General features: G+C 33.3%; 1 protein-coding gene across 4 annotated transcripts in view; it reads left to right on the top strand.

Moving 5' to 3' along the window:
• Sol1 (CUB domain-containing protein Sol1) overlaps nucleotides 1-21,282 on the top strand; it is a 358,685-nt gene that overhangs the window by 307,836 nt on the left and 29,567 nt on the right. For all 4 annotated transcript variants that reach the window (XM_035872096.2, XM_085660979.1, XM_035872097.2 and 1 more), the window contains 2 exons: nucleotides 10,173-10,359; nucleotides 17,169-17,359. In XM_035872096.2, coding sequence (XP_035727989.1) covers nucleotides 10,173-10,359; nucleotides 17,169-17,359 — 378 coding nt within the window. The remainder of the gene's footprint in view (nucleotides 1-10,172; nucleotides 10,360-17,168; nucleotides 17,360-21,282) is intronic.

Below are 21,282 nucleotides of genomic sequence, written 5' to 3'. Positions count from 1 at the left end.
ATGAACGATACAATTGATATAATCTTAAATGATAATAAATGAAAACGATTTGTATACTCCTGAAGGCAGAAATTGCACTGAGAGGGTTCTTATCGGACTATTGATATTTAGAGGATGCTACGAGCAAGAATAAAATGTGAGACAGACGAATTTAAATTAAACAAGAGAGAGAAAAAGAGAGAGAGAGAGAGAGAGAGAGAGGGAGAGTCAAGAGACACTTTAGAGAGAAAGAGAAAACCAAGTGGCAGAAGCCGATAAATCAGCTGTTCTAGTCGGAATTAGTTACCGTTCCATTTTGCAGGAAGGTTAAGTAAGCCTCTTCCTTCTTCCTTCCTCGAGCTCTTGCAATTTCTCAAACCCCGTTAGTGTTTCTTTATCCTTTTTTTCTCCTATCTCTCTCTCTCTCTCTCTCTCTCTCTCTTTCTTTCTCTCTTCCTCACATATATACACACACACTCTTTCTCTCTCTGTTTCTTGTCAGCCCCTTAACATCTTCCCTCTCTTTTCCTCTTTCTCATTATTCTCAGCATCCGGAGCAACGTCTTCATCTAGAGACAAAACCGCAATACACGGTCTCTCCTTGTCAGAAAAATCAACATTAGTGTCAAGTCGACTTAACCACCTCGTTAAACTCATCTATAAGATCTTCGTTAAATTTGAGGGTTGAAACAGAAAGAAACAGACAAAAAAAAAAAATATATATATATATATATATTGATACATCACGAAGTTGTTAGAAAAATTATTTCTAACAAATTCTTAATTTATATTCAATTATAATTATCTCAAGGCACCTATAAGATCTTCGTTAAATTTGAGAATTGAAATCAGAAAGGAACGAATAAAAAAAATATATATATATATATCGATACATCATCGAAGTTGTTGAAAAATTATTATTAATAAATTTTTAATTTATTATCGAAACAGTACGATGTTATAGAAGAAAGAAAAAAAAAGAACGAGAAAGAAAAGAAGAAGCAAAAAAAAAAAAAAGAATCGTAAAATCGTTTGAAAGAAATTCTTTATAATATCGTAGCGTTTATTCTTTATAATAGCGTTGCCATCGCTAATATCATCTATCAATAATAATAATAATAATAATAATAATAATAATAATAATAATAATAATAATAGTAATAATAATAATAAGAGAAAAAAAAAGTATTCTTCCAATTCTTTTTTTATTCGATATAACTTAAATTTAAAGTTAAATTTTTGGACGGAAGTCAAACAGTGAAATAGAATGATTGAAGAATATTCTTGTTGATCGATTTGTGTTGGCCGTATGCAAAGGAATTTTCAATCGAGTCAAGTGAAACTAACAACAACAGCTGTCCTAACAGGTCAAGATAGTGTTCCTTTTTGAATGGGTGTCCCTTCATTCTCTCCTGAAATTACAATGAAAAATCTTTTATTAAAATCAACATGATTGATTAATGATCGTCAAATTATCAATCAACACGATTGATTAATGATCGTTAAATCATTATCGTTTTCTTTTTTCGTTCACGATTTATCCGTAAAATTAAAGGATATACACATACACACACACACACACACACACACAGATAGACAGACAGACATATAAAAAAGTTTTAATTTTTCCAAAGTTTAAGAAATAATTTCCTCGACGTTTTGAAAAGGAATATTAAAATCGTCATAGTATAAATTTAAATGAATGTCTTTCTGTCAATTTGAGGAACGAATTTTTGCGTTTCAAATTTAAAGTGTTTTTTCTTTTTCTTCTTTTTTTTTTTGTTTTTTTGTTTCTTTTGATTCACATTTTTAAATAACGAGATAATATCTTTACTTTACTTTATAACCTTTGACATACGGAAATAGTCTATTAATAATAAATCGAACGACAAACATCAAACAACGATTTTCCTCTTGGAGACTCTTCTTATTATCTGTTTTTTTTTTCTTTTTCCTTTTTTTTTCTCTTTTTCTAGATCACAGGTCATCTTCTTTTTATTCTTTCTCCTTTTTATCACTTTCTTTCTTGCTCACCCCTTCCTCCTCTTCCCCTTTCTTCTTCCCCTCCTCCTCCTCCTCCTCCTCCTCCTCCTCCTCCTCCTCCTATTTCTCTACACCTCCTTCTTCTATTTTTCCTCTCTGCCTCTTTTCTATGGACAACAAAGAGAGCACCTCGACAACGGGAACGATCGACGAGATATTTTAAAAGAGCACTTTTAAAGCTCATCCAAGGATCTACGATTAGGCAATCTCACACGACTCGTGTCTTCCTCGAGTTTATCGAAGAATGAACGATTACGTGAAAGACTTGGAAATCGACTGGAATTAATGACTTTAAGATAAATTCTTTTAGAACTTTTTCCTCGAGAGATTTTCAGATTAGGATTAGGAAAGGGATAATGGTTTCATTTCTTTTCCTTTTCTTTTCTTTTCTTTTTTTTTTTTCTTTTTTTGTTTTCTCCCTTCTTCTTTCTTTTTCCTTTTATTTTTTTTTTTTTGTTCATCATTCCTAAGAAAATGAACATTGTTTTATTTTCTTTTTCTTTCTTTCTTCCTTCCTTTCGTTTCTTCTTCGTTGTCTCTCTTTTTGATTTCTACTGTGGCTAAAGAAAACGAAAAAGAAAAAGAAAAAAACAGAAAAAGAAAAAGAACACATCAAAGGATAGGAAGAAGAAAAAATATAAGGACAATCTCCTTGTAGAAGATAAAGCTTGTTTGATTTTCTTAGATGCGATTTCTTCTTAGACGGGTACTCGTTTAAAGTCATCTCGTTCGATTTACCTTCGAGATAAATAACGCTTTTAAAGGTAGAAAACTTTTACCAACGTGAATACAAGAGGAAAAGGCATTTACGAATTTACGGTACTTTCTCTTACTATCTAATTGTACGACACTAGAAAAGCTCACTTTCATTTTGTATCTAACTACTGCGAGATTAAATTCAAATTTCTTCAACTCCTTCGGGAAAAGTAGAAAGAAGAATGAGTGGATGGTGGATGAAGTGGAAGGACGGAGGCGAAGGGAATGTGAAAGGAAATCCTACGTAATATTATCCACTTTGTTTAATCCCTTTTATCTTTTATTTAAAACAGAAGATAATCCTTAATCCGGCAAACAGAAGAATATTCTTTGAACGTTTCAATATTATAGGATATCATCCCTATACTCGACCATTACATTAAATCCTTTACAGATAAGTATCTCAATAAAAATCTATCCATTGGATGTAAAGTTCTGAAAAAGGGCATTAGAAAGTAATAAACTTCGATGATATTAGTCCGTAAAAAAAGGAGGAATAAGAGTTACTCGTTTCAACATAAGTATTAAGAATCAAAGATCATTGACGACATACGATCGAACTTTCTTGGCGCGATCGAACTATCTTTAACGAGACTTTGACATTAATAGAAGACGAAGAACTAGGCTATCAGAAAGCTCTCTTTTCTTTACGATGAATTACCTATCTTAACTTAACTTGGCTATCTGCTAAGGAGAAAAGTCACGGAAGAAAATATGAACGTACATTATACGGTATATTGAACTAGAAATATATAGAAAGAGAGAGAGAGAGAGAGAGAGGGAGAGAGACAGATAGATAGAAAGTCCACATTGGATATTTCGAAAATGGTCAACGAATTTTGCTGAGCAAGCTTATAGATATGGTTGATGTGAATGTATTAAAGAGAAGGGGGAAGGTGGGAGGTGAGTGGGTGGGGGAGGGATAAGGGGAGTATAGGGTAAAAGGAGAGAAGAGGAAGGAAAGGTAAGGAATGAGGTTGCTTAAATCTACGGAGTTGAGACAGGACTTACCGCCAAGATGCAAGACCGCAAATGGCGTTCAAATTAATTTCGGGCAAAGTTTGTCGGTAAATTATTAATACCGTTGGCTCGACTACGACGAGGATGAGGACGAGGACGAGGATGAGAACAAGGACGACGGCGTGGCGGCATTGGTTGGCGCAATGGCGGGCTCCTGCTGACTCGGTTGTCCCCAGCTAAATGTGCCGCTTAATTAGGAAATCCGCAATTGTGGGAACGTGGGTATTGTCGACGGTTTTGTAACCGGCTTTCAATCCTAACGCTTTAGCTAACACCTCGCGTGCGATCCTCACTACGCGAACACGTTCCACCTTTGTTCGAGAACCATAGTGACCGCTGGGATACGGATTCCAAATGGATTCGTTCGGTAACACGTGCGCATAGCTTAAAACTATTCTGACAAGCTTTCGAGCATTACTTGATTTCAGCAATACGATATATATCTATATCTATATATATATATATATGTGTGCGTGTGTGTGTGTGTGTGTATGTAGTCAAATATATAATCATATATATGCTTGGTAGTCAAATATATAGTCATATATATGTCTTTATAGTCAAATATATATTTACTTTATATTTGAAATATTATAGAAGCAATTGAAATACTTTGATTTTTATTATTATGTTTTCTTATAATTCGAAGAGAGCTAAGAGAGAGAGAGAGAGAGAGAGAGAAAGAGAGATGGAGAATCAAGTACTTTGGGAATTCAACGCCATGGGAAATTCGTTTGCAAGCTTTAGAAAGTTTCCTTCCACTTTGGTATATTCAACGTTAGAAAATAATAGCTTAGGTGATAGTTGAAATATAAAATATCTTTTCTCTTTGATAAAAGAAGTAACTTCTTTTATTTTTTCTTTTTCTGTCTCTTTTTTTTTTTTTTTTTTTTTTTCTTTAATTCTTCCTTTCTTTTTTTTTCTTCCTCTTCTTTTTATTATTATTAAACCCACGACTGTATTTGTCGAATAAAGAGTAAGAATGAAAGAGGAAAGGTGGGAAGTGGGGGGAGAGGGGGGCGGGACGGGAGAGGGAGGGAGATAAGAGGAAAGGTCAGAAAAAGTAGGGAGTAATAAGGCAAGGCACACCGTACGGTGTTTACTTTATTCACGAATAATTTCATTTTTAATTAAACCTCTTTTTCAAGTCCCCCCCTCCCCATCTCCCCCCACCCCACTTCTTCGAATTATATGAATAATTTTAATTGAAAGACGTACCTCAGTGGTCCTCTACAGTTGTGATATATCGAAGAACGAAATACGATTTCGTTCGTACGCGTTCGACCAATACTTTCTCTTTCTCTTTTTTCTTTTTTCTTTTTTCTTTTTTTTTTCCTTTTTTTATCTTCTTTCTTTTTACCTCTTTTCTTTTCACGAACAATTTCATAGTTGATCTCTCTCTCTCTCTTTCTCTCTCTCTCTCTCTCTCTCTCTCTCTCTGTCTCTTTCTTTCTCTTTTTCTCTCTCAGGCTTCACGATCGCATCGTATTCTCTCGGAAACATAGGAATTGATCACCATAAGTGAATTCGTTCCCCTTGGATATAACCACAGACGTACTTGGAATACTTGCTGGCTTTAAGAATTTTTAGAGAAAGAGTGAGAGAGGACGGCTCATGAATGCAAATTAAAACGTTTGCCATCTTCTTTCTCTCTCTCTCTCTCTCTCTCTCTCTCTCTTACTCTCTATCTTTCTCTCTATCTTTCTCTCTCTCCCTCTCTCTCTCTCTCTCTCTTTTTTTTCTTCCTTTTTCTTTTTCTGCATATCTTCTTTTCTACCTTTCACCATTATTTCACTTTTCTTATAAATGATGTTCAAAAGTCGATAATACCTGAGAACGGCCAACCAATCCGTTTATAGATTTCAAAGAATGACAAAGGAATATATTTAATGTCTATTTACATCTAACATCATTATCACACGAATTTCAAATAAACATTACTTCGTAAATGATCATATTTCTTTTTCTTTTTTCCCCTTTTCTTCTCCTTTCCTTTTCGATGTGATTTTATTAAAATCAAAATTTATCTACATATATATATATGTAATATCTCGTTAGTTTCCTTCTAGGAAAATTTCATAGAAACTAGACAAGGTTTATTAAAGGCCAGAACAAGTTTCGTTCTCGTATGTCACCGTAACTTTAACTATATCTATTATATCTACGTAACTTCGACAATGACTCGGAACATTTACGTTGCGTGACTAATATTTAATTTCTCTACGTTATCGAACGAGAGAGAGAGAAAGAGAGAGAGAGAGAGAGAGAGAGAGAGACAAGTTAGGAAAGATAAAACGTCAACTTCGAATACCACTTTAATATTATAATATATTTCGAAGTCGCGGAATAAAATATTTTCCTTTTTTCTGTTTCTCCTCTTTTTTTCTACAATAAAATAAATAAAACAAAAATGTGTATATATATATATATGTATATATATATATATATATATATATATATATATATATATATCTTCTCCATTAATATTCTAGATTTCTTTTCATGAAATATTCTCTGGCACTATATTTACATTGTAATAATAATAATATCGAAAATGGAAAATGGATCTCGCGTATTGCTGACATGACATATTCTATCTCATATTAAAATTCGAACGGAAGTTTCCTGGTTTTCATATGGGGTAACGTCGAACGTCATGAAAACGAAGCACACATTATATTTTCAGAGTATGCAAATCGCTATGAATAAAAATCGTTTCTTCGCTTATACATATTTCTTTTTTTTCTTTTTTTCTTTTTTTTTTTTTTTTTTTGTATTGTATTGTATATATTCTTTCCTACGAATAAATTTATTTTTGTATCTTCTTTCTTCTCTTTTTTCTTCTCTTTTCTTGTCTTTTTTTATTTATTCTTCTTTTTTCTTTTTTTTTTTTCTTTTTTTTTTTTTTTTTTTTTGAAAGCACAAAAATAATTACCATTAAACATACGATAGACCTTTAGATAAGAGATATAACATTAATAATCGGTAAAATGTTTTCTATGTTCATTTAAATGTCTCTTTTAGCTTAAACGTAACGTTAACGTAAACTTACATATGTTATTTCAAAATCTTTAGCCGAGAGAAAACAACGTAGTCCTTATTCTGTTGTTTCGCATATTTAAATAGAAGAAACCCTGCGGCTGTACGGAGCAATAAACGTTCAAGAATAGTACTCGACTTTGCAAAGTAAAACTGTCTAGCTTTCTAAAATGTGTTAATATCGAAATATGGAAATTTCCTTCCTTCGAGATAATTTGCATTGTGCACGAAAAAAAAACAAAAAGAAAAAAAAAAAAAGAAAAAAAAAGAAAAAAAAGAAAAGAAGAGAAGAAGAAGGAAATAACGAGACGGAGAAGAAGAAAAATAAAAAGAAAAAAGGAAAGAAGAAAAAGGAAGAAAAGAACAATACGATGATTTATAATTGATCGAAACAAATTATGACAACATCAAAATGATTTTATCGTAGGATTTTCTATTAAAATTTGATGTCAAAAGGGAAAGGGGCGAAGAAAAAGGAGGAAGGAAAAAAAGGAAAGAAAAAAGGAGAAAAAGTTACAACGAAAAATTAAATATACGAACGTTGTTACGAAAGTTTCATAGAAACAGAAGGCAAACATTTTCTTGGCATTTACAAGATTCTTTTTAACAAGGTATTTCCTACATTCTCAACGACGTTCTTTGAATGCAACGAAAAGTGGTCAACAGAGAGATAGAGGGAAAAAGAGACATAGAGAGACAGAGAGAGAAAGATTCAAAGAGAGAGAGAGAGAGAAAGAGAGAGAAAGAGAAAGATAAAAAGCGAAAAAAGAGAGAGAGAGAGAGAAAGAGATAGAGAAAGAGAGAGAGAGAGAGAGAGAGAGAAATCAGTTTCTAGTTTCTTTTCCGCAAAGATCTACCAATGCTTTTGTAAAAGAGAGAGAGAGAGAGAGAGAGAAAGAGAGAGAGAGAGAGAGAGAGAGAAACGAGCAAACAATATTCTCAATATGCCGATAGCGTCGCAGAGTTCTCGAGATAAGAAGTCGCTTGTAAAACTCTCGCTCCAAACACTCATACAAGATTCATGACTCCGTATGCCTCGGCCCATTCCAATGTTATATCTTTTCAGCTTCTATCATATTAAATTTATATCATATCTCTTCTGGAATTGCTATCGTCACCCTTTTGATACACGTAACGTGTATCAAGTAATTTAATAGTTTAATTTTCGTGAATTATAAAATTTATTTTTGTTTTTCTTTCTCCTTTTCTTTTCTTTCATTTTTAATATCTTCAACATTTAATAATTAAAACGTATGAAATATATATTTATGTATTCCTTTTTTTTTTGTTTTCTTTTTTTCTTCTTTTTTTCTACAATAAAATAAATAAAACAAAAGTCTATATATATATATATATTAGGTTGGAAACTATGAAACGGGCGTTTTTGTTTAGTGTTTTATTTTCATTCAACGCCCGTTTCATAGTTTCCAACCTAATATATATATATATATATATATATGTGTATAACTTTTATGCAATGAAAATAAAAAAAAAGGAACTTAGAATTTGGATAAACATAAGAAGAAAGGAAAGGTACGAATTTATTTTATTTGAAAAAAAGGAGAAGAAAGACGGCTAGTTCCGTTTCTGTTCGCCGGCACGATATTACGTCATTTTCTAGAAATTCGATAAGAACCATTCACCTTTCCGATATTGGCGGTTTTGTGCCCTGAAATGGAGCATCCGTGACCCTCGCCAAATGACAGTTCAATCGAATTTTAACCCCTCCATCTCCTTCGCTCTATCACTTCTCTCATACCGGCTGGGAAATCATGTGGGTCTGATATTATAAGGTCAAAGCGTGAAACTTATCGGTGTCAAGTATTATTCCGAAGTTCCTAGATACAATCAGGACTATGTAACATTTTATTTTTTTTATTTTTTTTATTTTTTTTATTTTTTTTATTTTTTTTATTTTTTTTTATTCTTTTTTATTTCTTTTCTTTTGTTTTGTTTTCTGTCTTGTTTTGTTCTTTTTTTTTTTTTTCTTTTCTTTTCTTTTCATTACAATATTTATTTTATACAGTATTTTCTATAGTATTTACATCATTCATATTATTTATATCAGAAATAACATTTGAATTTTTATTTCTATTGTTTTTTCCATTATCTCTTTTCGTTTTATTTTTTCTTTTTTGTCTTTATTTTTTTTATTCTTTTTATTTATTTATTTTTTTTTTTATTTTGAAATTATCGTATACCTCAAGATTTTATATCTGTATACATATATATATATATATGTACGTATAATACGTAAAATCATTGAAGTAAAAAGATCATAGACACAAGATACTCGAGAAGTGAAAAGCGAACATCGAGAGATACGCCAACGACTTGGATAGTTTGAAAAGTTTAAGAACCTCTTCTACCAGTTCTTTCTCTCTCTCTCTCTCTCTCTCTACGACTTTTCTAAAAATATTTAGAAAGTATAGTGCATACTTGTACTCGAAATATCCGAGTGATCCGCGAGGCGCCACCGCGGTCTTCTCTCTGGTTTACGTTGTCAGGCTTACAACTCTGCAAATAGGTGCGGCTGCTTATCTCCTTGGAGTTTGCGACTTTTTTTTGTAAAGAAAAGAACTTTCGAAGAACGTATAAACTTACGTATGTATATATCATGTATACGTACATATATACGTGATCCAACCAAGACATATTTGTAAATCTTTTATATTTTTTATTTCTTTTTATTTTTCACCTTTTATTCGTTTTCATGTATATATACATCTATATATATATATATATATATATTTTTTTTATTTTTTTTTGCTATTAAAACAGTCAAGCAATAAATCGTAAGAAATGAAAAGCACACTTTCGTTCGTTATTATTTAGTTTCTATTTTTTATTTCTTCTTCTTTTTCTTATTATTATTATCGTATATATATATATATATATATATATATATATATATATATTATTTTTAATTTTTATTTTTTATATTTCAATTCCCCCTTTTCTTTTTTTTTCTTCTTCCCTTTTAACATCCCTTTTTTTTATCATTTTATGAATTATTACTTTGTAATATCGTACATTCTGTGGACTCAACAGAAAATCAATATCACATATCCGATCTACAAAAGCCATCAGCTCATGAAACTCCAAAGAAAGCGATAAATTCATTGATTAATACGATATAGCTTATTTATAAATAATACAGGGTATCAGAAATTTTCTCAACGATTTCATCCCCTATTGTCAATCGATTTACCCCTTCAAATCAATTTCACATTCTATTAATTAATGATATCTATTGACATTGTCTTCTTTTTTTCTTCTTCTTCTTCTTCTTCTTATGCTTCTTCTTCTTCTTCTTCTTTTTCTTCTTGTTACAGCATCATCCTGCGACGTGGTGTTCAACAGTGACTTGACAAAAACTGGAGTAGTTACATCGCCAGGATATCCCAATCCTTATCCATCAAGGACTCATTGTAGGTACGATTTTCAAGGAAGAGGAAAGGAACGTGTCCAAGTGATATTTCAAGACTTTAATCTTTATGATACACCTGGCGACACGGACGAGTAAGTGGAATTTATTTTTCATTTCTTCATTATCAATGATCACGTTATTCGAATTGACATTTTTCTATATCAACAAATTCCAAGATTCGAAAAGTCCTCTCCCTCTCTCTTTCTCTCTCTCGTTAGATCTAACAGGAAGTCGAACGTGTTAGTTTGGAAAAGTAGAACAAAGAGAGCGAGAAAGAGAGAATGAAAGAGAGAGAGAGAGAGAGAGAGAGAGAGAGAGAGAGATAGAGATAGAGATAGATATAGAAAGTAACGTGGTAGAACTATCGAAAGAGGAGAACAACCGTACGCGTTTGATGTGCCGTCAAATACAATTTCAGTAAAGTGCATCGAGTAGCATCCCCGAATTTCAGACTCGTAGATATATATATATATATATAATATAGTGTGTGTGCATCTGTCTGTGCATGCGTGCGTGCACATGAAAGAGAGAGAGAGAGAGAGAGAGGGGGAGAGAAAGATCGATCGACAACAAGTCCAGGTTGGTCTCTGTTATCCCTTCGTGTCCCTTGTTGTGTCCCTTCGATCGATTTTCGGGCGTTAGCTTTCGAGTTGGATGGCTACGTCACGTTTCCGCACGTAAAAACCGCATCGTTACCGTGCACTTTCATCCCAACACACACACGGACTAGTCTCGTCGAAACGTCATGTATTAGAGATTTCGATTTTATTCCCGTTAAAAATAGGAAAAGAAAAAAAAGGGGGAAAAAAAAAAACAAGAAAGAAAGAAAGAAAAGACAAAAAGAATTATATTTTACATTTTGTCGATTGAAATAATAGCCTCGGGTACAATTCCAAAAACTCAATATCCGATTATCTAACGCGAATTGTCATTCGAGAATTATGTTTCCTTTTCAAAAACTTATATAATCGTATATCGAGCTTCAATATCTCGGATTAAATCGAAATTTTCTATTTCATTTTCTATTTTTTATTGTATTTGCCAATGTACAGATTTAAGCAAGATCAATTCATTCATTATCATAGTTTAATCATTTGAAAATAGATAAACGTTTACGTGTAAGAAATTTAGAAATGATTTGAAGGGATTACGTTCTATCTTTGTCTTTTTTCTCTTTCTTTTTTTTTCTCTTTCTTTCTTTCTTTCTTCCTTCTTTCCAATTAATTAGAAACTCCCTTGGTCATGTCGGATTTAATCGAAGTTACAACCGATGTAACGTTTGCTTCGGTCAGTTCATCAAAGCCGTGAATTTCGTTCTCGTATCTTCTCGGTAAGTGACAAGGATAGACCGATTGCCGAACGAAGCAATTTAGCAAATGCAGTCGTCGCGGTACTCTCGATATGTATGTAGGTACCTACATACATACTTTAACTAGACATGAACCATGTATCACGTTTGATCACGAGATAAAATGATCGCGATCTTTATTCGTTTCGTCGAACGAATTCGTTTCTAACTACTTTTTTCTAATTCGAATTAAATCCTCGATCCTAATCTCTGTTCAATCAAAATCGCAAAAAGGATTAAAAATTCCTTCAAGGATAAAGAGAAATTATTTATTCTTCGCGTGAATGTGAACGTATAGATGAAAGGAAAAGAAAAAAAAAATAAAAAAAAAAAAAAAAAAGAAGAAAAGGAAAGTCTTGACAAAGTTAATAGCTGCTTACTATCTCCATCATATAATTCCGAACAAATATATAAAATTCTTTATGTGTATATGTATATATATATATATATCATACTTGCTTAGATATATCTATCTATGTTGAGATGTTACAGTTCGATTTACGATACGCGTAAACTATAAAATTTAAATTGCTTTACCACGATCATAAGATTTTTCTCCGTTGCTTGGAATCGTAAAAATCGATCGATCGATTGTTACGCCACGCTTCTCCATTTGTTCGCGAGAGAATCAAAAGATAAAGAAGAGAAAGAAAAGAGAGAGAGAGAGAGAGAGAGAGAGAGAGAACGAAAAAAAAAGAAGATAAAAGAAAAGAAAAGAAGAATCAAAAAAATGCCAAGAAATAAATTTTTCTTCGTTGATTTTATTCTTCTTACGAATACCACACCGAAAGAAAGAAAGAAAGAAAGAAAGAAAGAAAGAAAGAAAGAAAGAAAGTTAAAAATATTACTCGGTAGGGTATAATCGATTTCATAAAATTCTATTTGAAAGAGATTTCAATTCTTACTCTCTCTCTCTCTATATATATATATATACATATATATATATATATATATATATATATATATATATATATTGGTATATCCTTTAGGAATTTTTCGAAAGTTCCCATGAGAGAATATAAGTCGAGAAGAATAAGGAAAAGGATTCTTTTTTTTCTTTTTCTTTTTTATATGAAGATAGGAGAAGGGAGAACAAGGACGACAAATCGAAATTGTCTAGGTATGGTATTCGAAGAATTCAACGGGAGGGGTGGGGGGGGGAGAGGGGAGACTAGGGGATAAGCATAAAGCAACGTACGTACGTACGGTACGTACGGTACGTACGTACTCACTATGGTTGTGGGTCATCCTCTCGTTTATCTTCCACCTGGCTGACGTTTAGTGCTCTTTAATCAATGCTTCCCCTAGCTTTCTCCACCCACTTCTCTATCCAGTGCTCTCTGTCCCTCTCTCTCTCTCTCTCTCTCTCTTTCTCTCTCTCTCTCTCTCACTCTATCTCTCTATCTCTCTCTTTCGTTCTGCCGTGTCTATTTCTATCTTTGTCTCTATCTATCTCTCTTTCGCAGTTGGTATTTAGTATTCCCGTGCATTCCAATCAAGAACTCGTCCAATGAGTCCCACCAAATGTATGTTTCCTATGGGGGAATCAACAATCGTATTACTCTATATGCTTCTACTCCATCTCTCTCTCTCTCTCTCTCTCTCTCTCTCTCTCTCCCTTCTCAAAAGAATTTACCTATCGATAAAACGTTTTTACTAATCTCTTTTCTCATTCAATCATCATTATTATAAGAGATTATCTATATATCTTTCGAAAAGTTTTTTTTATTAGAAAAATCATAAAAATGAAATTAAATGTCTAAAGCCAATAAGATTTTCTTGATAAAATTGAAATGTTCGAATATTTTTACGATTCTTTGCTCTCTCTTTTTTTACACTCTCTTTTTTTTTTATTTTTTATAAGTCATAATTTTTCATCATTGTTTTCGATCCTCGAAAAAAAGTTTCACGATAAAAAGATACCTTTCTTATCGTCTTCTTTATCTTTTAAAGAATCGTCCCGACGTATATTTATCCACGTTCATTCGTTATTCGATTTATATTTATAAAGATACGTCGAACTATACGTAGATATATATATATATATATATATACCGAAATAGTTTGTAAAAGGAGAAAAAGAAAGTGGATTTAACTCGTATATCTGTCTATGATAAAAGTTTCACGACAAATCGATATCCACGCGACTCTTCACACACAAAGTGGAATCAAAATGGCAAGAGAATGAAAGGAAAGATAAAGAAAGATCGACGAAATTCTCTTTTTGTTTTCTTTTCTTTTTTTCTTTTTTTCCATTCATCAATAATCACAAAAATCATTCGTCCAATCGAAATTAACCCATTTCGCTCTTTCTCTCTCTCTCTCTCTCTATGTTTCTCTCTTTTAACGAACGAAATGCGTTTTAAATAAAGTTTACTTTCAGAACTTTTTTACCATTTGCTGATGAGAAAAGCGTTTCCATCTTCCTTAGCTCATAACCACCCAACCCCCTTCAAACCAATTAAGAAACCTTAGCACGGAGGTTAAACTGTTAGGTCAGCAGCATATGCTAAGAAAAAGTTTTCTTTAAAGAAAAATTCTCTTTGTTCTCTCTCTTTCTTTCTTTCTCTCTCTCTCTCTCTCTCTCTCTTCATCTTTCTCTTTCGCACGTAAGCGTTTTCTTCTTCTCATTCCGTGCATTCAAAATCGAAGAGAGTAAGACAGAGAGAGAGAGAGAGAGAGAGAGAGAGAGAGAGAGAGAGAGATAGAGAGAAGAGAATGGAGAGGGAGAGAATTTTTCTGAATGGCCAAAGAATAACTCAGTTCGACATTTGATTTCCCTGCCCAGTTTCCTTCGAATCATACGACTGGATTGCTAGAAATTTTCTTTTCCTTTTTCCTTAACGTAGACGAACGTATGGCATATGTACGTTCGTGTTCATCCATCCATGAACACTGACATAAGGACTTTATCTATCTATCTTTATCTCTTTCTCTCTCTCTCTCTCTCTCTCTCTCTTTTCTTAGCTTACAGTACTATATCAAAAATCTGCAAAGTCTTTTGGTAGAATTGAAATCCTCAAATCTTAATTTAATGATTCGTTGAAACGAATACAGGCCGATTATCCTTTTTCCTCATTCATTAAATGTCCATCTCTCATATCCTTCTTCAGTCGAGACGAGACCAACTTCATCCAACCAGTTGGAGTTTATAATTTTCCTGTAAATTAGCCAATGTTCAACGTTCAACGTAATAGTAAATGTCGTTGGCAAAGCCTTTTCGCATTTTCCATCGACGTTAATTATTTTCCTAAGTCGTTTTACGTGCTTGATAATATTTTACTAAAGGGACCTTTTATTTATTATATGTCTTTCCTCCTCTTATTTTCATCATCATCATTATTATTATTATTATTATTATTATTATTATTATTATTATTATTATTATTATTATTATTATTATTATTATTATTATTATTATTATTATTATTATTATTATTATTATTATTATTATTGTTATTATTATTATTATTATTATTATTATTATTATTATTATTATTATTATTATTATCATTGCAACTTTAATTATATTTTCTCTAATAGTTCCATTGAAATTATTATGCCGTTTGAATTACATATTTTCTTTCATTCTCCCTTACGTACGTACGTACGTACGTACGTACATATATACATTTTGATGAGAAATTTTAAAATGTGAAGTCGAGTAGCTTGTTAGTATATAAGAAAAAAGCCAATATTCCGGATAAAGGGTAGTCCAGAATATTGCGTATAGTATATCTCCTTGTGTTATCCAACGAAGTTAGCATCGTCGTGTGACGACTGTTGAATATAAAATTGGAAAATGCGCGAGGCTTGGTACTTAGCTGAATATATATATATATATATATATATATATATATATATATATCCGTGTTACGTTTGTACCAATCTAGTAGTAAAATGCAGAAGCAGCAGTCTGATTTCTGGTTCCTCTAACGGGACGTGAAATCATTCGCGAATGGAAATGCCTTGCAATCCCACGGGTGGTAGTTCTTTTGTCAAGGAAATGAAAAGTTTTTCGCATAGCATATTTTTCGCCTGAGCGTCTAGTATAACTGTTGAACGAACGAACGAACGAATGAACGAATGAATGAACGAACGAACGATGTGAAGCAACGCGTGTGACGAAAGGATTTGGTGAGATGTCGAACGACCAGTTTTAAAATTCATGTCTCTTCTTTATCTTTCCCCCTTTCTCTTTATATCTCTATTTCTTTATTCTTTCAAGGTAACCACATTTACACCGTTCACCATTTCTATGCAAGTTTCTATCCACACTTATTAATTCGTATGAATGAAAACAAAATCTGTGAGTCGTGTAAGAAAAATGGGAAAGAAAGGATGAGAGAGAGAGAGAGAGAGAGCATTGTTCTTTTTTCTTTTAGTTTTTTTTTCTTTTTTTTTCTTTTTATTTATTTATTTTTTTTTTTTCTGTTTCTTCCAACGGCGCACTCTTCTTTGTTATATAACTCGAACAGAGAAATCGATCAATATAAATAATTTATCTTTCCTAATGTTTACCATTGATACCTTCGTTCGACTACTTTTTTTATGTTTCTTTTTTTTTTTTTGCTTTTTGTTTTTACCGGTTTATTTTTTCCTTTTTTTTTTTTTTTTTTTTTTTTTTTTACGAAAAAGATTACCTCCAGATTCCTCGGTCTTTCAGGTTTCTCTCTTTTTCTAGTTTATTTCTTTTTCTCTTTTTTTTTCTTTTTTTTTTTTTTTTTTTTTTTGGCGATCTATCTCATTCCGTAATAGAGAGAAAAGGACTATAGATCTTCTACGCGTCGTTCTTTTTGCACGAACCGGTACTACGCAACATTCGTACTTATTATAGTCGGTTCAATGATTCCAACGGTTTCACGAAAATTTACTAGCACTACTGTGTAGCAGAAAGAGGGATAAGAGGACTCCTCCTTCGAATCTCTTTCTTCTTTATCGTCATTTTGTTAAGCACTCGAGCGTTCACCTTAATGAACTCGCTCTCCCTCTCTCTTTCTCTCTCTTTCTCTCTCTCTTTCTCTCTCTCTCTCTCTCTCTCTCTCTCTCTCTCTCTCTCTCTCTCTCTCTCTGTCTCTCTCTTGATCATGATGATGTATTATTTCCAGTTAGTAGCTTTAGAAATGTATTTTAACAACGACCTAGGTACATCTTCGATAATAATAACAATGTTTTTAACAATCAGATGAAATCCATCATAGTGCAAATAATTGCAAGCACGAATGTATTTCCCGATTAATTTCTTTTTTTTTCTTTTTTTTCTTTTTTTTCTTTTCTTTTTTTGTTCTTTTATTTATTTTTTATTTTTTATTTTTTTTTATATGTTGGATTTTTTCGTTTTTTTCTCTTTTTCAATTCAATTATAGATTAAAAGAATGAAGACAAATAATAAACCAAACTATTTTGTTTCCTTTTTTTTTCAAACTTACACATGATTTCATACACATACGTATATATATATACATATATATATGTGTGTTTGTATGTATATGTATATAAATATATAAATATATATATGTATATCTCTCTCCCATTTTGTCCTTTTAATTGCAGTTGCAAGAGAGTCGATTCGTTGGCAGCATACGTTCACATAGATGGGAAAATGGATAAAATTGATTCGTTTTGCGGGGAATCGTTACCACGGCCAATCATGAGCAATGGACCACGGCTTTTACTTGAATTTGATGGTGTAACGTCTTCACGTTATTCAAGAGGCTTCAAAGCAACTTATTCCTTTAAAGAAAGTAAGTACTACAAAACTTTTCCCTTATCTCTTGCGAAGATAGAACCGAGCGTGACTACGTAAATTAAGAATTTTAGTACGTTGTTCTCTCTCTCTCTCTCTTTCTCTCTCTCTCTCTCTCTCTTTCCCTCTTTCTTTCTCTCTCTCTCTCTCTCTTCGAAAGTAACCTAACGTAGCTTAAAAGTTATTAATTATTTTCATTAAGTTCTTACTTGTTAATATCAGTCGCTTTATAACTTTAACGAAAATGTCTACCTATTTTCTTTTCTTTTTTGCTTGTTCTTTTTTTTACTTTCTGTTAGAAAAATCCTTTTCTTATTTTTATTTTTTAATCGAACGATCAACTGTTTTATAGCTCAATTCTTTTTATTTTTATTTTACCCTTTATTGAATATAATCGTTAATTATTATTCGAGGAGATTTTTGAAGAAAAATAAACTTGATTGTTTTAAGGAATTAAGAAAAAAGAAGAAAAAAAAAAAAAAAAAAAAAAGAAAAAGAAAAAAAATAATAAAGGAAACAAAACCAAAACAAAAATGAGAATTATCACGATCGAAGGATAAGAAATTATAACGGTATGAATGATAAATCAAAAAAAAAAAAAAAAAAAAAAAAAAAGGAAAGAAAAGAAAAACGAACTCAAATAAAATCGATCGTCCGTACGTCGAAGTAAATTCCCTGGGATATCGTCGTTCCCATAAATCGATTTCATACTTTCTGCTTACGAAGATGAACGAGTGGCATCATTCGGAATAAGTTATCACGAAAGACGCGAAGCGTTTCGATCAAACTCTAACGCGATCGTAGGTACTAGGACTTGCGTTGAATCAGTGCAGCTACGTCAAAATTTCAATTTCCGTCCGTTCGTTCGTTCGTTCGTTCGTTCGTTCGTTCGTTCGTTCGTTCGTTCGTTCTATCGCGATAGCAATGCGTCTCGTCTCTCAAGTGAAAACGTTTATCAGTCCCAGGTGAGTCTCGAAGGTACTGAAAGCATCGCTCGAAAAGGATTCGTATGATTCCGCATGCGGAAACAAATAGATTCGGTACTACCTTGATTTTTCTTTATTCTACCGACACTGAAACATTAAAAAATCTTTGAAAGTTCAATGAATATATTAAATATTTTCTTTAAATAAAAAACATTTTTAATTTTAATCGAATAACTTCTTAAATATATATATATATACTTTTTTTATTTTTTATTTTTTTTTTTTTTAAACAAAATCATTCGTATAACTCGAAACTCGATGAAAAGTTTTGTCTTCGTTCCGTACCTTTTTCTTCTCTCTCTCTCTCTTTTCTTTTCTTTTTCTTTTTTTCTTTTTTTCTTTTTTTTTGTTCTTCATTTCCCCGTTCTCTTCTGAATTTCCCTTTTGTCATAATGATCGGAACGGGATTTAATGTTAAACAGTTGCAATAGAAGTAAAAGAGAAAATAAAATGATCGTGTAAATCTAATAAGGGGGATGAACTTACGAGAGATAAATCGAATAGCATATAAAGTAACGTAAAGTTAAATGAGAATTCGATCTTAATCCAAAACCTACAGTTGCATTTTCTCTATCCGCTCTATTCAACGCTGAATATTATTATCACCGACGACGACCTCGACGACGACGACGACGACGACGACGACGACAACGACGACGACGACGACGACGACGACGAGGACGACGACGACAACGATGGATCGTTGCATGGTTGAAACGAGAAAGATGAAAAAGAAATGGAAGTAGAGATGGGAATAGGAGGGAAAGGGATGTTGGCGAGACGTGGGAGGGGAGGGGAGGGAGGAGTACGAGAGGATGGAGTGGGGACAAAATGCGAGTAAATAAATTTCACTACGGTTTTCTACGAATCTTTCGATTCCTTCCCTACCTACCTCCCTCCCTCCCTCCCTCCCTTCCTCCCTTCCACCCCACCCTTTCCCTTTCCTCCTCGTCCACATCAACTTCACCCTGAGTTCGGTCGGATATTCAATATCCATCGTACAAATCGAGATGGACCTTGGATTTGCCATCTTCAAACAGGAATTCGCTTTCGTCGTTGAGGAAGATTTCAGAATTTCAAGTGGTCGATTCGAGAAAATCGACGTCTGAAATGGTAAAAGCATCTTCCAAGATGAGAAAGAGAGAGAGAGAGAGAGAGAGAGAAAGAGAGAGAGAGGATAAAGAAAGTTCATCCCTTTCGAATCTTCATTAATTCTTAGCAAAATGAAGTATCGTTTACTATCAAAGGTAAAAAGAACAATTTCATTTTATTTCATTTCTTTTCCTTTTTATTATTCCTCCCTCTCCCTCTCTCTCCCTCTCTTTTCTCTCTTTTCTCTCTTTTCTCTCTTTTCTCTTCTTTATAGCCTTTTTTAGCGACAAAAGAATCTTCGGGAGTGACAAGAAAGAAAGAAAGAAAAAAGAAAAGAAAAGAAAAGAAAAAAAGAAATCCGTTCCATTTTTTTTTTTTTTGCTTTATTGATTAGTCCAAAATAGCATTCGCTAGGATTCCGGCATAAATTCAAGGTACTACTCGTAACATTTTACAGAGCGTTGGATTTCTCTTCTCTGAAATAAATTCAAGGCATTCGTTTGGCTCGCCATTCCTTGAGATACAAACTTTAAGACACGAACGAGAAAGAGAAAGAGAGAAAGAGAGAGAGAGAGAGAGAGAGAGAGAGAGAGAGAGAGAGAGAAAGTAAGAGCCAACGTAATTCTTATCGTGAGGCATCCAGCTGCATAGAAGAAACGAGTCCGGAGGAGGCTTTATACTAAAGGAGTACGTTTATCAGAAACTTACTTGAAAGTGTTACTTGGACGAGTAGAAAATTCTCTTTAATTTCGTAAACGTTCGTGAATACTCGACGACACGAAAATCTATTTCGCTTATCTGTCTGATAAGATCGATCGATAGGTATCGTAGGTAGGACCCAACCTTTTACTCGTCCTCGTCCGCCACGTCGTCGGTGTCGACGTCCTTCACGATTCGCATTTCGCACTCGTGAAAACTCGAACGTCGTATAAAAGAAAAAAAAAAAAAAAGAAAAGTATTTGAAATAAATAGGAAGTTTCTTAAAAGATTAGAAATCGATTTAGGATATCGAGAATATCGATCGTTCAAGGAGAGAGAGAGAGAGAGAGAGAGAGAGAGAGAGAGGGAGAGGGGGATGAAAAAAAAAACTTTATTTACGAAAGCGGATTTTCCGTAACAAACGAAAACAAACAAAAATAGATAGAGATAGAAATGGCGAGGCGAAAGAGAGAAGGAGAAAGAAAGAAAGAAAGAAAGAAAGAAAGAAAGAAAGAAAGAGAGTCATGATTCGTAGAATGTTTTGAAAGTTTGAGAGATCTCGCTAGAATAGCTATATCGAGGACGACATATTCTCAGCGACGTTTTCGAAAACTCGAGGAAAGGGTCTGACGGATTTACGAGGTTGCTGGCGAAAACAAGGAGACGACGTCGAACGTGCACGTTAGTGGTGCGAGAATAGAAAGTGGAGATGGAAGAAGAGTAGGTGTAGGAGGAGGAGTAAAATGTAGGGGGTAGGAGAAGGAGGAGAACGAGGAGAAAGAGGAGAAGGAGGAGATGGAGGAGGAGAAGATGGAGGACGAAGGACAAGGATGAAGAGATGGGCTAGAGAAGAAAGAGAAGAAAGAGGAGAGAGAAAAGAGAAGAGAGGAGGAAGTGAGTGCATTCGGAACGACGTGTGCCAAACGAGAGAGAAAGAGAAGAAGGGTGTAGAAATGGTAAAGTAGGAGGCTTCGCTTCGAGTCGGCCGTTGAACGTACGTATCGTTCGTGTCAAACGCTCGAAACTTGCGCCCCATATCCGCGGTAACGCTTTAATGTAAGCCCTCGGCATAGCACGCTTTCGAACTTTCCCGTGCGGATGCAATATTTCCGGCCAACTCTACGAGAAGTCGATACGTCCTGAA

This window comes from Vespa mandarinia, chromosome 13 (genome assembly GCF_050613455.1).
Source record: "Vespa mandarinia isolate Hongniang chromosome 13, ASM5061345v1, whole genome shotgun sequence".
NCBI lineage: Eukaryota > Metazoa > Arthropoda > Insecta > Hymenoptera > Vespidae > Vespa > Vespa mandarinia.
This window is presented reverse-complemented; position numbering and strand designations above follow the sequence as displayed.